Source organism: Emiliania huxleyi (assembly GCF_000372725.1).
Source record: "Emiliania huxleyi CCMP1516 unplaced genomic scaffold EMIHUscaffold_94, whole genome shotgun sequence".
In the NCBI taxonomy this organism is placed as follows: Eukaryota; Haptophyta; order Isochrysidales; family Noelaerhabdaceae; genus Emiliania; species Emiliania huxleyi.
In genome coordinates, this window is record NW_005195017.1 from 464,963 (window position 1) to 480,083 (window position 15,121).

Here is a 15,121-nt window from a genome sequence, read left to right on the forward strand (position 1 = left end):
ACTGCGCCGCCGGCGCCTGCCACGGCGAGGGGCTGTGGAGAGACGCCGCGCACGCGCTCCCAACCCCGGTTGGGGTGGGGGGGGGGGGGTGCAGGGGTGCAGGGGTGCAAGGGTGCAGGGGTGCGGCGCCCGTCGACTCTGGGCAAATGTCTCGGGAGGGTCTAGGAAAACGCGCCTCGAACTTGTGCAGCAGCGCGTCCCACTCGTGCTGCAGCCGCTCCTACAAGCGTCGCACACGCGGCGCCGTGTCACGGACGCGCCCAGCCTGGGGCGGCGCCTCCTCTGCTCGCCGCGGCGCGCGCCGCGTCTCCCCTCGGCAGCGACGGGCTGAAGGGCGGCTTCGCCTTGCCGAACGCCTCCGCGCCGCCCTCGCCGCCGCCGTCCGCCGTGCTGCCGCCGCCTTCGCCCGCGTCCCCGCCCGCGTCCCCGCCCGCCCCCTCCCCGCCGCTGACGCCCTCCCCGCCGTTGGCGCCCTCGCCGCCCGCCGCCGCCCCCTCCTCGCCGAGTTCCTCCGAGATGGTGGAGAAGGCTGCAGCGAGGAGCCGCGAGAGCGACGCCGACCTACTCTCAGCCGATTCGCTCAGCAAGCCGGGGCGCTCTCCACTCACCCACGGCACGCCGCGGGGAGAGGCTCGGCCACCTCTGCTCCTGCCCCGGCCCCGCCTGCGGCCCGGCCTGCGCGAGCGAGGCCGCCCACTCGCTCCTCGCCGGAAGCGACGGCGGCGAGGGCGACTCGGCGGGGTGGCTCGAGGAGAGGGACGCCTCGGACTGGGACGAGGAGAGGGAGGCGGGCGCCTGCTCGCGGCCGCGCGCAGTGAGGAGGGATTTGCCTCACACGCGCCGCCGCCGTCGGGTGCCCTCACGCAGAACGACCGCGCGGGGGGGGGGCGGTGAGAAGGGGGAGGAGGCTCTCGCCTCGCCGTCCTCCGGCCGTCCACTCCTCTCTGCTCCCCTCTGCTCCTCTCTGCTCCCCTCTGCTCCCCTCTGCTCCTCTCCGCTGGTCGCGCGCCTCCGTCCTCCAGCTGGGACTCGTCGGGTAATCTCGGGTAATCTCGGGTAATCTCGGGTAATCTCGGGGAATCTCGGGTAATCGCGCCTCTCCGTCCTCCGACTGGGACTCGTCGGTGAGCGGCGCGCGCGGGCGGCTCTTGCCCGCCAGGGAGTGCAGCCGCGGCAGCGCGCCTGAGGAGGGCTCCGACTCGAGGGTCGCAGATGCGGCCCAGGCAGAGTGCGGCGACGGCGGGCGCGCCGATGACGGATCGGACTTCGCCCGGCTCGGCGACGGGGTACCTGTTCACACCCCCGCGAGGGGCGAGAAGTGTGAAGAGCGCCTCTTCACAGCTCGTGGTGGTGGTGGTGGTGGTGGTGGGGGGGGGGGGGGGGCGCACATGGGGAATCGGAGCGGCACGAACGCGCCGTCCTTGGCGCGCACCCGCAGCGTGAGCTTCTCGCCCTCGGCCACGAGGGGCGTCTCCTCCCTCGCCTACCGACACCGCCCGACCGCCGGCTGACCTCGGCGGCCTCCCCGCTGCCGCCCGCTGCCTCCTCCTCCCTCGCCTCTGCGCGCGCCACCAGCGCACGCAGCTCGGCCAGGTCGTCCGGGTGGACGGTGCCTGCTCACACCAACCTACCCTCTCTCGGCTCATCTCGGCTTCATCGGCGTCTTTCGGCTTCTCTTGGCGAGGTGGTGCGAGGGCCTCCTTTCGCAGCCCGGCGGGGCGGGTGGCGCGGAGAGGAGGAGGGCTCTCCCCTCTCTCAGCTCATCTCGGCTCATCTCGGTGAACCCGGCGCCGATTGTCGCGCGAGGAGGAGAGCTCGGTCGGCGCGTAGCCGAGCAGCCGCTTGCACTTATGCGACATGTAGAGAAACACGCCCTGGCGCGAGGCGTGGAGGATGAGGTCGTTGCATGTCTGCGCGAGCTGCCAGTACTGCCGCATCTGCGAGCGCAGCATCCGCATCATCTGCTGCTGCATCCGCTCGCGCTGCCGGTCGAGCAGCACCTGAGCAGCCCACACTTGCTCATCATTCACCGCTCGGAACAAGTCGGCGCTGCCCGGCGAGCAGCACCTATTCGGGCGCCGCTCGTGCACTGGCCGATCCGATCCGAGCCCACAAGTCTCTGCTGGCCCGGGCGGCGTTTGCTCGCTCGAGCCTCCCCCGACCCATCTCGACTACATCTCGACTACATCTCGACCATATCTCGACTATCTGGCGCCTTTTGCTCCAGCTCGAGCCTCTCCCGCCGCACCCTCTCGCGCTCAGCGAGCGTCTCGGCGCGCAGCCGCTCCATCTCCGCCTGCTGCCGCGCCTGCCGGCGCGAGAGCGCCGCGAAGTGGTGCCGCATCACAACCTGCCACAGCCGCGCCACGTCCTCGAGCCGGATCGGCTTGACGAGGTACGACTCTGCGCCCGACCGGATGCACTCCTCGACCATGGCGCGCTGGTGTATGGCGGACATCATCACGACGCAGCGCTCGACCCGCTCGACCCGCAGCGCGAGCAGCAGCTCCTTGCCCGACATCCGGCCCGGCGCCATCACGATGTCCACCAGGATCAGGTTGAACTGCTCTGTCGCCGGCCGCGCGGCGTCGGCGGCGAGGAAGTCGAGTGCGGCCTCGGCCGAGCGTGCGATCGTGACTTCGTAGGAGCACTTCTCGCAGAGCGCCTGCACGACCCGCGCCGCAAAGTCCTCGTCCTCCACCACGAGGATCCGCAGCCTCTCAAACCCGCCGGCAGTATCCTCCTCGGCGGGCGGCAAGGCGCTGCTGCTGGGCGGCGACTCAGGCGGGTGCGCGGTGGCTGTGGCAGCCTCCGGCGCGGGCGGGTCGGGTATGGGCATGCGGCGAGTCGTTGATGGACCTTTCGATGAGCGCTTCCTGTGTTAGTGCCAGTGCGAGCCAGTCCCGTGCCCAGTGTCGTGCGAGGGAGTTTTGTTGTACGTACTTTTAGCTTACTGGGAGAAAAGAGAGAGGGGGTTGTGTTCTCTAGGCCCCTAGGGGCCCTACGCGCGGCGTGAGAGCTCGGAAGCGAGCTTAGCACGGCGATCGAGGATGGCACGGTTCACCCCCTTCACCGAAGCGATGGAGATGCGTTCCGCGTGGTGTGACACAAATGAGAGGCGGGAGTGGGGAGGGTACGCGGTGCGGTCAACGCCCGAGCGTTGAGCCTTGCGCGCAAGGCGGTTGATCTTTGCAACTGCAGGCGGCGAGAAGCCGCCGCCGAATGTCTCGTGGAGAAGCAGGTTGAACTTGTTTCGTTTGCCGAAGATCCCGTCATGGTAGTGGCCACGCTGCGACTTGACGTAGCCTTGGCCGGTGGTGTGGTCGAACGCACGTTGACCACGGAACCCGCGTTGCTTGCAGCCCATGTTTGCAAGGCGGGCGCGCTCTTCGGTGTTGCCGAAGGCGAACTTGTCTCCAACGGAGCCGGGGTTGCCTCCGGTGTCGGCGCGGCCGACCCCAACGGGCAAGCCACCCCGGAGGGGAGTCCAAAGTTTGACCTCACTGATCTCGTCTTTGCCCCCGGGAGCCTCGCCCGGCTCAGCCAGGTCGGTTTTGTAGCCCTCGTTGAACTGCTTGGTGAGCTCAGGTTTTTCGGCATCTCCCATAACGGGCCGGGAGATGGAGACGGCGGCGACACAATCGTACCAGGCGCGAAGTACGCCGTCGTGTGGGCGCCGCCGGGCGGCGTTGTTGAGGAACCAGTCGCCATGGTAGTCCTTTGCACCACCGACTGTGTCCCCAAGCTCGAGTGCCCGCGTGACAGTCGAGCGGCACTGCGAGAGGTGAAGACCGTTTCGGCGCTGAAGTTCGCCGATGAATATGTCGTCTGGAATGGTTGTGGCGTTGCTGCCGTCAAGTTTGGTGTCGAGCCACCGCCCCGCGTAAGGCTGCGAAGTTGAGACGTCTCTCTCTTGTTGTAAAATATTCCTACGAAACACCGGCCAGCTCAATGAATTCAAACGACTGCTAAATATCTACGAGGATGGGTCGGGCGCGCTGAACTCATGGTCAAAGACTTTTGGCATGAGGGTCGGGTCGCTCCGTGACTCGACCGACCTGCCGCAGGGGTGGGAGGAGGGGCGCGACATCAACACAACGAGCCCGCTCATCCGATATCTCGGCATTTTCCTCGGCGCCCCAGAGAGGATAGCCCGCAAGTGGGAGGAGACTGTGACGGCAAAGATGGAGAAGCGGTATGAGCGATGGGTGGGACGAGGCATGCCTCGCTCAAGACGGGGCCGAAATATAGTCATCAAGAATCACGTGCAATCCTGTGCGTGGTACCTGGTGCAGTCGCAGACGCCGCCCAACCTACCCCAAATGCTCGAGAAATGGCAGCGGTACGCGTGGAATTTCTTTGAGGCGCCGGCAAACGCGGAGGGCCTGCACCAGACACGCCGACACGCGGTAAAACGCGAGACGCTCATCCAAGAGCGACCCGAGGGCGGACAACACTGCCGGGACATCGAGATATTCACACGCAGCTTATACCAGCGCCAGGTGAGCCGCCTGGTCACGCCGTCGTCACACAAAGGCGTGAATATAGTGGCGTCCTACGTCAATCGAGCATACGGGCACCTCCGCATGGGGCGGCGGCTCTTCCACTCCTCGTGCGATTTTCTCAATCTCCCCGAGACGATGCCCGCCTACTGGCGCATCGCACTCAAGACGCATGGCACTCTGAGAGGACTGGTACCGTACGATGGTGAGGACGCCGCACAGAAAGACCACACACCTGAAGTCACGTACCGACAGGCGAGGGCGGGCGTGTCCTCTTGATTGAGGGGAAGTGGCTCGCGAAGATGGATGTCGAGGAGGTGAAGTACCAGATCGTGAGCTACGCGTGCGCAATCGCCCGCTCGACGAGCTCGTGAAGATCCGCAGGGGCGGGGGCGAGGAGCATTCGGGGCACACACGAGGGGGGAGAGGGTGGGTTACCGAGAGCAGGGGGGCACCAAGTGCAGGGGTCCCCAGGTGCGTGGCCGTGGGGGCGGGGCAGCGCTGACCTCGCGCCCGTTTGCCCCTGCGGGTGCGGGGGGGGGGGGGGGGGGTAAAAAGGGGCGTGGCGTGCGGCACGACGCCGAGACAGACAGAGTGCACCGGCTCTTGCGAAGGCCCCGTACGGCATGCCATCTGGTTCAGCGCATTCTGGTCTCCGTAAGGTAAGGCTAGTGCCATTTCACTCTGACACGTGACACGCTAATCTTGAAAACGTCTCCAACGGAGCTCTGTGTTGCTTCCAGCGCCCTCCCCCGCGCTCCCTGCGGCCATGGCCGATGCTCCTAGGAAGAGAGGTCATCTGGCTACCGCGAGAGCGACCCAACTCGTCGACATCGTCCGATGATGGTGCCGCAAAGTCAGCCCTCGGAGGCGCTATCGTGGGGTCGAGCCGGCAGTAGCCGTGACATGTGGTTCCACTACCCCTCGTAGGCTTTGCCTCTGACCGCCACCGTTCCCAGGCTGCCTAATGGGATGGAAAGGAAGGCTCGGCGAGCGTATAGAAGCGTGCTCGACCTCGTCGTGGCAACCTGTACGGCAGCGCTGGCGGGCGCGATGAGCGTCGTGCCACCTGACCCGAGACGGGTCGCAGGCGTCGTACCGAGCGCGTCGAGACCGTGTCCTGATGTGGTCTGCACGGATGAGTCACGTCGGCGTCAAAGGAGCGACGTGTGACCTGTCAGAGCTTGATCTCCGATCTCAGCGGTCGAGTCGTCTCCGGCGCGCAACAAATGTACCTCTCCAGGACGCGCAGAGGCAGCTGCGACCCAGCCGATTGGACGGCGTCACACCGCGCCACCTGCTGTGTGACGCCGTCTACTCGGCGGGGTCGCAGCTGCCTCTGGAAGGCACCGAGAGGTACATTTTTCGCGCAATGGTCAAAATCAAGGTTTTGTCACGCGAGCTGTGCCACAGCGAAATGGCACTAGCCTAAGGTAAGGTAAGGTAAACTTCTCCACACACACGAGGTGGTGGGGCAAGGGGGGGCAACCCTCGCGTCTCCACGTCTAACGACAGGAGCCCCATGGCATTTAAAGTGCAAGGCCCGGTGCGCGTGGGTGAGCGGTGTGTGTGTGTGTGTGTGTGTGTGTGTGTGTGTGTGGTAAGGTAAGTTAAGGTAGATTTCTCCACACACACAAAGTGGTGGGGCAAGGGGGGGCGACCCTCGCATCTCCACGCCCGGACACGGGCAGGAGCCCCACGGCATTCAAAGTGCAAGCACTGGCCCGGTGCACGTGGGTGAGCAGCCTGCCCCTCCCTCCCGACAAACCAACTCCCGCACACACACAATCGCACTCTGGCCATCGAATGACTCCGAATGACTCACTGTGTGTGCTAAGACAGAATCTCCGCAGACATCCAAAACGGGCCGTGCCGCGTTTGTGGTGTCTTCTCAAGCACTAGCATCCGGACGCCGCACTCGAGCGGGCGGGTCACATCTATGTGGGCCCAGTGTGCGCACTAGGCGCATATGCTAGTGCTATCCTGCCCTATGGGAGGCAGAGGGATGGGGGGAGGGGGGGGCAGAGGTAAGGTGGGGTGAGACTAGCGGCCCGCATCCGTCCCGGATGCCGCGCCCACGCTGCGCGGCGCAAGCGCCATATGGGGGAAGCAGCTGGTCCGCCGTTTTCTGCACTCGAGTACTTCGAGGCGCAGAGAACTCTGCTGGAATTTAGCGGGTTGGCGAGAAGGGGGGGAGAGCCCAATGTGAAATAGCCTTCAGACGCGGTCTCGTCGTTATAACTCGGCCAATCTGGCCCCTCTGACACACGTTTTGCTTTGGGACGCACCGCAGCACGGCGGAGTCGAGATCCGGCGCGCAAACATCAAAAGTACCACGAATCGGGCCCGGCTAGACCTGCCACCGGAGGCGCGCAAAATGGAGGCGATTTTGTGGTGGTAAAGCGCAAGATGGCCAGAACGGGGCGCCGCGCGCTCGGGAGCGCTCGCCACTCGCAGGCCAACTCCTCCCCAGCACGGTGCGTGCGTGCGCTGAGGTTGAACTCGATGCCGCGACTTCACAGCCTCCGCCGTGAAGCGTCCAGCACGCGGAGGGCGGACGCTTTTCGGCGCCATGGTTTTGGCGCAGCGCTCGCCGGCTGTCATCCCAGTCCATGGTCGCTCCAAAACGATTCCCAGGCGTGCCCGCACGCTCCTCAGGGGAGTGGGCACGCCTCTTGCTATCCTGAAGCGCGCGTCAAGCCCGCTCGACCGTGAGCTTGCTCAGCGAACAGTTTTTCAACAGACGTTGAGCGACGGGCGTGAATCTCCCACACACTCGCCAACTCCTGACTGAGCAGGCCTAGTACCCACGTGATAGCCCCACTGATCCATCCCATGCGATCAGGCGCCGCTCGGACCCCATCTTCGAGCAGGATTCCTCGCGGCAACACAACTCGGCGCTCTCGATGTGCGCGCTAGGCAGTCTCGACGCCGATTTCTGCCGAGCGTGCACGACTCGTAGGCGTACCGGCGTGCCGCTGGCATACTACGCGACGGTGGAGGCGCGTGGGCTTGCTCAAAAGGCATGCATCTGTCGGAGAGTGTGCCGCAAGACCTGATGTGCCTCCGCTCCAGGTGTGTGGCAGTTCGATTGATCCCGCCCAGCGACCTCTACGTGACGATTGAGGACTGCTCTTCCCCTTCGGCCGAGCCTCCAGTCCCTGCCACCGTGCACTGGCGCCAGCGAGCTGCATTTACATCCCGCACGCGCGATCGGCAGTCGAGTTACAACCCGCAGCTGTGCTGTGTGCGCGCGCACTCGAAACGTGGTTCGGCGATCTCTCGGCGACCACTCGTCGACTCGCGCTCAGACGCGAGGTGCGTGCTCGCCTGCCTCCCCCGGGAAGGACACGGCCATTTTCAGCGAGATCTGTGGAATCATCCTCACCACCCTGTCCTCACGCCACCCAACCCGTCCCGCTGCTGCCATGCTGGGACATGAGTGCAATATTTGTGCTGCCCTCGCCATCCGACGCGTGTGCTCCGCTCCCCACAGGCGAGGATCGCCGTCGCGCACCAACACGCTTCGTCTGGGAGGCGCGCGGCGCGACCCGCGTTGCGAGAGCGTCGGCGGAGCCCGCGTGCCGGCCCTCTCCGGGACCGCCGCCGGGGCCCAGAGGGCGCAGATTCGGCCCCCCAGGGTCAAAGAGGGCGGTTCTGACACCGCCAAGCGGTGCTTTCGTAGACCCCACGAGCTCGCGTTCATCCCTTCAAAAATATTTATTTACCCGCAGTTTGCCTCAAGTGGGATACTTGGCCAAGGGCCGTGTGCAGGTAGCATGCAGTATTGCAGTAAAAATGCTTGCTTTGCGTGTCTGAAATAGTTAGAGGCTGCGCAGGCCGTCCCGTTTGCTGTTTGAAACGCCTGTTGCGCTGGCCGCTGCGCGCGCGCGCTGGCCGCTGCCGGGGCTCTGTCTCACTCTCACGTGCCGCAATATGTGTCACACACGGCGGCTTCTGCCACCTCTCGATTGGTTCTACTTTCTACGCACACCTACCGGGGAAGGGGCGCTTGGGAGCGGGGGCGGGGGCGGGGGCGGGGGCGCGCAGCGCGGCTGCGCGGCGCGCGCAACAGAGGGTAGGGTGGGGAAGACGGCGAGGAGGGGGCGGCGACGGCGGCGGCGGCGGCAGCGCGCGCGCGGCGCGCGCGACGGGGGGGCGGAGCAGCGACCGCTGGCGCGGCCGCTGCTCCGTCTGTGCCAGGGACGCGCGCTCTGCGCCGCTGCACAGAGCGCGCGTCAGGGCAAGGGGCATGCGTGGCGGCGCGGGACGCGCGGCGGCGGCGGCGAGCACGCTCCGTGAGCGGTGAGGCGGCCGGGCGAGGGCGCGGCGGGTGACGGGTCAAGGGAGCAGCCCACACCCGGCGTCGCTTTTTGAGCGACGCCTGTGGTACGCCTGCGCAGGGGCCGCAGGGCGGTCAGTTGTGGGGCGAGGCGGTGCCGGCCGCGGGCCGGGTGCAAGGCGCCGGCCTCGGCGCCGCCTCGGCGCGCCGCACGGGCGCGGCGAGCCTCTGAGCGGGAGCCGAAGGTTTGCCTGTGGGAGGTAGGTAGGTAGGTAGGTAGGTGGGGTTGTTTGACTTTCGCCGCAGAGGCCGTCCCTAGCTGTGAACAGCAAAACGGGACAGTATACTGGAATACTGCGCCACAGCACCTCGGATACTGGGATACTGGAAATACTGTGAAATACTCCAACTCTCCTTGCCTACTCAGCCAAGGGACGCGCATGGCGAGTGACAAACGAACGCAACCTACCCCCTCCCTGGTTTCTCATCGACATCGTGTGTCGCTCACCGCGGGATCGCTCCTTCCCTCGCTCCGGTTTGGGGTAACTCTGAGCTCCCTCCGCGTACGCTACGCTCCCTTCGGAGAGAGCCCCAGAGTCCTTACCGCGCTCCGGATCCTCTTTAGCCCACCTCTGAGAGTTTGAGTGACTGGCTAGAGACGACGACGACGATACAGTTCATGATAAACAAACTTTAGTTTGTGCTAGTGAACTGAGGAGAAGGGGGTCGAGCCTCGGCGCAGAGGGCAGCGCCTAGCGGGCGGGAACCCTTACCCCGCGCCCGCCGCTGCCCGCCGCTTTGTGCGCGGGACCTCCGAGCACGAGGCTGCTGACACAGCTCCCGACTACTGACGTAGCGTCGGCTCCTGCTCAGAAGGCGCCAACCTGTCAGTTCTCGAGCGACCCACCACCATCCCTCATCTACCGCCCGATCGAATCGCATTCGTCTCTTGCGAGTTCCTCTTGCTCCAAGAGGTTCCAGAGAACGGGGTAACTCTGAGCTCCCTCCGCGTACGCTACGCTTCCTTCGGAGAGAGCCCCAGAGTCCTTACCGTGCTCCGGATCCTCTTTAGCCCACCTCTGAGAGTTTGAGTGACTGGCTAGAGACGACGACGACGATACAGTTCACGGCGGAGCGACGACGCAGTGGTCGAAATGGGTCCAATAAGCGAGCACAACGGCGAGCCACGGAGGTTGTAGCAAAAAAAGCCGAAGCGAAAGACGGCGGGAATCACGCCGCGCGAGCGTACCCTCCGCTCTGACCCCTCGGTAAAGAGCTTGCTGTCACCCGTGAAGGGTGACATGATGGTGTTTTACCGCGAGGGGTTGCAACACGCCGGAACGGCAGCCTCGACCCTGCTCTCTCGGAGTGCCGCTGAATCTCTCGCGCCCCCACCATCCACCCCGGCGCCTCCATGTGCTATGTGTGTGTGTGTTCCCGGCCTAGCCCCGAGCCGTCCCTTTCGAGGAGGGGGGCGGCCTCGTCGCGGCGGCGGGACGATTCTCTCTTTTCTTGACCCTCAATACAGCGGCGGATGAGAAGCAGGCCTAGACTATAGTCGAGAGAGAGAGAAGTAGTCGAGCGCGTCGGAGAGGTGTTTCTGACAATCGGCAAAACAGCGCTAGAACAGCGCAACCCCTAGGGTGCGCCGCAGGCATAAGAAGGCAAGAGCTTGCAGTCGGTATCCTCTCTCCATGGAAGTACCTGTTGCATTCGCTATCCTCTCTCGCATCGCGCTCCTCTGCTCGGCTTCATGGCGCGATTGATAGTGCTTCACATCATTGAGCAGTTCAGTGGAGCGACGACCAGCTTGATGCAGTTCGTGTCCCTCGCCAAGGTCGTCGGGCGAGTTGCTGTGTTGCCGAGCGTGTTCGACCAGGCCACCGATATGACGATCTACCAGGGCGCAGCTGCTGGCATCAACAACGGTCGTCGCGTGAGGAACATTGACCAGTACTTAAACGTGTCCTCGTTTGACGAGCCCAGGTGCCCGCTCAATGGGGCGAAGACGGAACGTGTCAGCGACTATCTTGCCAACAGTAAAGGCCGCTTGGATGCAGTCGTTATCTACGTGCACGCGCCTCAACACCGCCACTGGTTTAGACCCGCAGACGAGTACGGAACGATGCCATGTCCTCAGATATGGCGGAGGTGTGTCGAGCAGCCACAGACGTGTGGCGATGAATTCATGTGGAGAATGGACGCCAGCTTTATTCATGAATGGGTGGTGGGGTCCGACGCACCAGTACTGTGTGTCTACCTTACGCGACCAGTGGCAGGCAACGTGTCCTTCTCTAGCATCTTGAAACACCATCCCGCTCTTGTGGGGAAAGAAAGTATCGCGGTGCTCAATTGGATGGGAATAGATTGCGATGTAGGTGGGCGGATGTGCTCGAAAGAGTCGTTCACCGCCACCACTCACAAGTTCCAGACCAACTGTCTCGGCTACAGCCATCATTTGTTCACCCGAGCTGATTCCTTCATTCAGAAGCGGCTGCATCAAGTCTCGACTTACATGTACGATGCTGTGCACATGCGCTCCGAGATGCTGTTCTATCGTAACAGAAATGTGGAGCCTGGTTGTCTTGAGCATGCCGCGCAGGAGTTCATGCTGCGTTTGAAGGATAGCGTCAAACAATGGGAAGGTGCTTGGTTCCTCGCCCGTGACCTTGCGCCTGGAGGCTCACAGACCGTCAGGGAGTACGTCCCCGAGTCATTCTTCGCTCTCGAAGCCTCCGTCTGGGCCAATCAATCTCCAGCCAAGTTTGTCGAGCTCGACGATTGTCACAGCGATGCCCTATTCTGCGCCCTACTCACCCGCATGCTGCTTGCCCGAGCCAGACGCATGGTCGTCATTGGTGGTGGAGGTTTCACTTACCTCACAGAGCTTCTGCGCATCCAACTGGGCAAGGAGCAAAATACCGTATCAAGAATTGAATTCACACCCAACTGCACGGTCTATGAGAAACCCAAGCGCAGCCATGGCTAACGTGCTTAGCATCGCCGCTCGAATCGTGTCAATGGCTCCGATCAGCGCCCCGCGTAGAGAGCACCAGTTTGAACAGTCATCGACATCGATCTTGTTGGACGTTACAAAACATTGTCCAAAAGTGGCTGTGTCATTAACAAAACTGATGCGAAAACTCGTCGAGATTTAGGCCGAGATATGTATGAATCGCTGGCAAATCTTAAAGCTGCTAATGACTGTACACAGTAAAATTAAAACTGCTCATAGGAATATTACAGTGTCGCTGACCCTCCCAAAAACTCTGTGGTGAGCTGGGTAAATCGGAACGTGCGCCTCCTGTGAGCACCGCGAGGCGTCCGTTGCGGCGCGGTGAGATGGTGGGTTGACCGGAGCCACGTAGGCCCGGCGGAGCTGGTCCTGCGGGCCGGCGTGGTGCCTACGCATATAGTAGACACGATTCCAGCGATAGCTGACGAACGCACGACCCGATTATCGTATGCTTTGCGGCCTGCTGCTCCAATGCAAGACAACGACGAGCAGCAGGTTCCAAGCAGTGAAGCATCGAGGGACGCGGATGGCTGAACGCTGCATCGGTACGAGGCTGCTCGGGTATCATATCCGAGCAGCCTCGGACCGACGCTTCCTGTCGATCCGCACTTCTCGCCGCGCCTCATTGCAGCGCTGGCGCCAGGCAGCAGAAGGATGGGTCGAGCAGGGCCAGACGCCCTGCTCGGCATCATGCAGCGCACTCGCAGCGCGCATTGTCATCGGTTAGAGACGCTTGGGCCGCGCGGAGAGCTCGCGCGACCGGTGGCGCGATGCCGAACCCGCCGTCGCGACGCCTTCGCCAGCCAGCTGCGCGACGCCATTCTGACAAAGTTTGTTCGCTGCAAGTGGCTAGGGAGTGAACCAGCCGCGAGAATGCCTAGCCTAGGCGTGGAGGCTGTTGGAGAGTGTGAACTCAAACCTACTTCCTGACCGTAGCCTGTGCCTGACCGTCCTTGTGTAACCGTGTCTCATGTTTGGTTTGTCCTGCCGCGCACATTGTCATTCATCCTGTTGGGTTTCTCCTGCCGCGCACATTGTCATCGACTTGTATCCGACTTGGTGGCTGTGGTGATGTAGCGATGGTGTGGGTCTCTAGTGACCTATACAGCTCCTCCGTGTTCCGTCTCCTGACATGGTACCGACCGGCGGTGAGTGCACGGAGTGAGCAGTGCGGCACTGAGGCCGACATGAGAGCTGGTGCGGCACACAAGCGAGATGTGTTGCCGCACAGCATTTCCGGCTTACGCTCGATACGTTGGCTGGCACCATGGGCACCTGCGCGAGCCGTGGTGATTGGCTGGGCACAGAGGCTCGGCGCACGGTGGCACAGCGGCCGCCAACTGCTTGGCTCGAAGGCTAAGCAGAATGAGTACAACCGCAACATCAACTTGGGTGCTTGCGGATCTTCTGCGACAGAGCGCATCTCCGCCAGCACTGCGGCTGTGTGGACACGAGTATCCCCTCTTGCTTCTCCTTACCGGTCCGTTCTCCTCGCCTACGGACCACCATCGCAGCTGCTGCCTCCGCTACCAGCTCTCGGGCTACTGCAACGGCAGTTACCGCAAAGATCTCGCACCGAATGTGGACCCTGCCTTTCGCCGCCGCTACTTCCGACGTCGCCGCTCGACACGACCGGAGCTGTACGCGATTAAGGGGCGCGCCCGGTCCTCGACGGAGCCGCGCGCCCCAAACGACCCAGGCGGCGAGTAGTCGTCCTCGAACCTTCGACGTGTAGTTGCCCATAGTTAGCGCCCGCCCGCCCCCCCCTCTGTCGCTTCGCAAACGAAAAAACAAAATAAAACCAAGCAAAAGAGAAAGCGAGGCCAAAAAACGATTGCGTAAACGGCGTCACAAAGCCCGCCGGTTTTGATCGACAATCGTGAGATTGACCGCCGTCGACCAGAGAATTGACGGCAGCATGCAGACGATGTGCCAGCTTGCACGGCGCTCGCGCCGCGCCGGCTGGCTCATCGAGAGCGCTCTCTGGCGCCATCCGGGCCACGCGCGGCGCCGCGCGTGCCTCGCGCCACTCGCCTCGGCTGGCAGCACAGCGCCAAAGCCGCCTCGCAAACACCGCGCACAGCACCAGCATGCTGCCCACCAGGCAGCAGAGTGCTGCACCGGCGCGCAGCGGACGCTGCGGCGCTGTGGTGCCGCCTCCCCGCCCTGTCCACGGAGCAGGCGAGCGGCGGCACGGCCTTCCACCAGCTGCAGGAGGTGCGCACTTCCCAAAGGAAGCACAGGATGCTCCCGCAGTACACGGTTACTGGACCGTGTTCAACGACGTTGAACATTGTTCAACGTCGTTGAACACTACTGGTTAGGAATGGCCGTAGCTCCTCTCCACGAGCGATTGAGAAGACGTACCACGTGTCGATTCTGTACAGAATTGCAAGGCGCACACGCTGGTGCAGGCGGGGAGTCGTCGATCCGACTTGTTCCGACGTGAAGTCGACGTGAAGGATTGGCAAACAGGGCATTTTGCCCAAGATTTGCCCTCCCGCGCGATCTTCTCGCGTCGGCAAGCGCGCGGGCCAGGATGGGCGAGCCGGTCCCGCCACGCTGGACGGGCCAGCGGCTGGCACGCGCCGGCCACCCCGGCGGCGCGGCGGCCTCATCGCGCTCGTCGTCTGCGAGGCCACCGCTCGGCGTCGCCGCGTCCGACGGCGATGGCGCTTGGCTGTGAGGTGGGATGGCGGCATGGTGCGCGCGGACGTGGGGGTGGTGCGGGATGCGCGTGCCAGCAAGCATAGTTTCACCTCCCCAACCCCGCAGGCGCGCCGACGTGCTGCCCGAGCGCGTTTGGAGGCAGCAGCAGCTCCTCGCGAGGCGCCTTCGGAGGGGTGCCACACCCCTTTCCCAGCCGCGCGCGAGTTGAGCTCCGATTTGCGCTCTTTTTCGCACACGCCCGACGCTAGTAGGTGAGGATCGACCATCCTCCGCAAGCAGGGCTTCGTCGGGCGCGTCTTCGTCGAGCGGTGGAGCATCTCCCATGCTCCCCCCCGCGCCCTCCTCGCAGCCCGCCCGCGGCCGACACCGACGCCTTCACGGGCTCACCCTAGTCGTAGGTGCGGGTTTTTTGCGTGCCCTCCGTCAATACGGGGCGCTGGGCGATGGCTGGGCTTGTCGCCGGGCGAGCTGGCCCCTCAGCCGGCCGCGGAGCGGAGGTGCAAAATCGAGGCGGCGCGGCCCCTGCGCGCAGCCTGTCCGGCCGGCGCGCGCATGGTTCCGTAGCCCGTCTAGTGCCTCACTGACCAACTCCAGCGCTACGGTCTACGTGGCCGGTGTGGTACTGGGGCTGGGCAGCCTTGGGGCCGGCGG

The 15,121-nt window shown here is 64.0% G+C and overlaps 2 protein-coding genes across 2 annotated transcripts in view; both read right to left on the minus strand.

Annotated features, from left to right (window-relative positions):
- Positions 1 to 2,839, minus strand: part of EMIHUDRAFT_107722 (putative two component response regulator) — a gene marked incomplete at both ends in the record, with an annotated part of 4,924 nt that extends 2,085 nt beyond the window's left edge. Inside the window, 6 exons of the mRNA XM_005756953.1 lie at positions 257 to 561; positions 641 to 795; positions 1,200 to 1,290; positions 1,389 to 1,483; positions 1,785 to 2,000; positions 2,249 to 2,839. Coding sequence (XP_005757010.1) covers positions 257 to 561; positions 641 to 795; positions 1,200 to 1,290; positions 1,389 to 1,483; positions 1,785 to 2,000; positions 2,249 to 2,839 — 1,453 coding nt within the window. The remainder of the gene's footprint in view (positions 1 to 256; positions 562 to 640; positions 796 to 1,199; positions 1,291 to 1,388; positions 1,484 to 1,784; positions 2,001 to 2,248) is intronic.
- Positions 2,840 to 13,404: 10,565 nt separating this feature from the next.
- On the minus strand, positions 13,405 to 13,771 carry EMIHUDRAFT_221100 (hypothetical protein; the record flags this gene model as incomplete). Its single annotated transcript, XM_005756954.1, has 2 exons — positions 13,405 to 13,522; positions 13,653 to 13,771. 2 exons carry the CDS (start codon positions 13,769 to 13,771, stop codon positions 13,405 to 13,407), a joined length of 237 nt encoding a protein of 78 aa, XP_005757011.1.
- Positions 13,772 to 15,121: the final 1,350 nt, after the last annotated feature.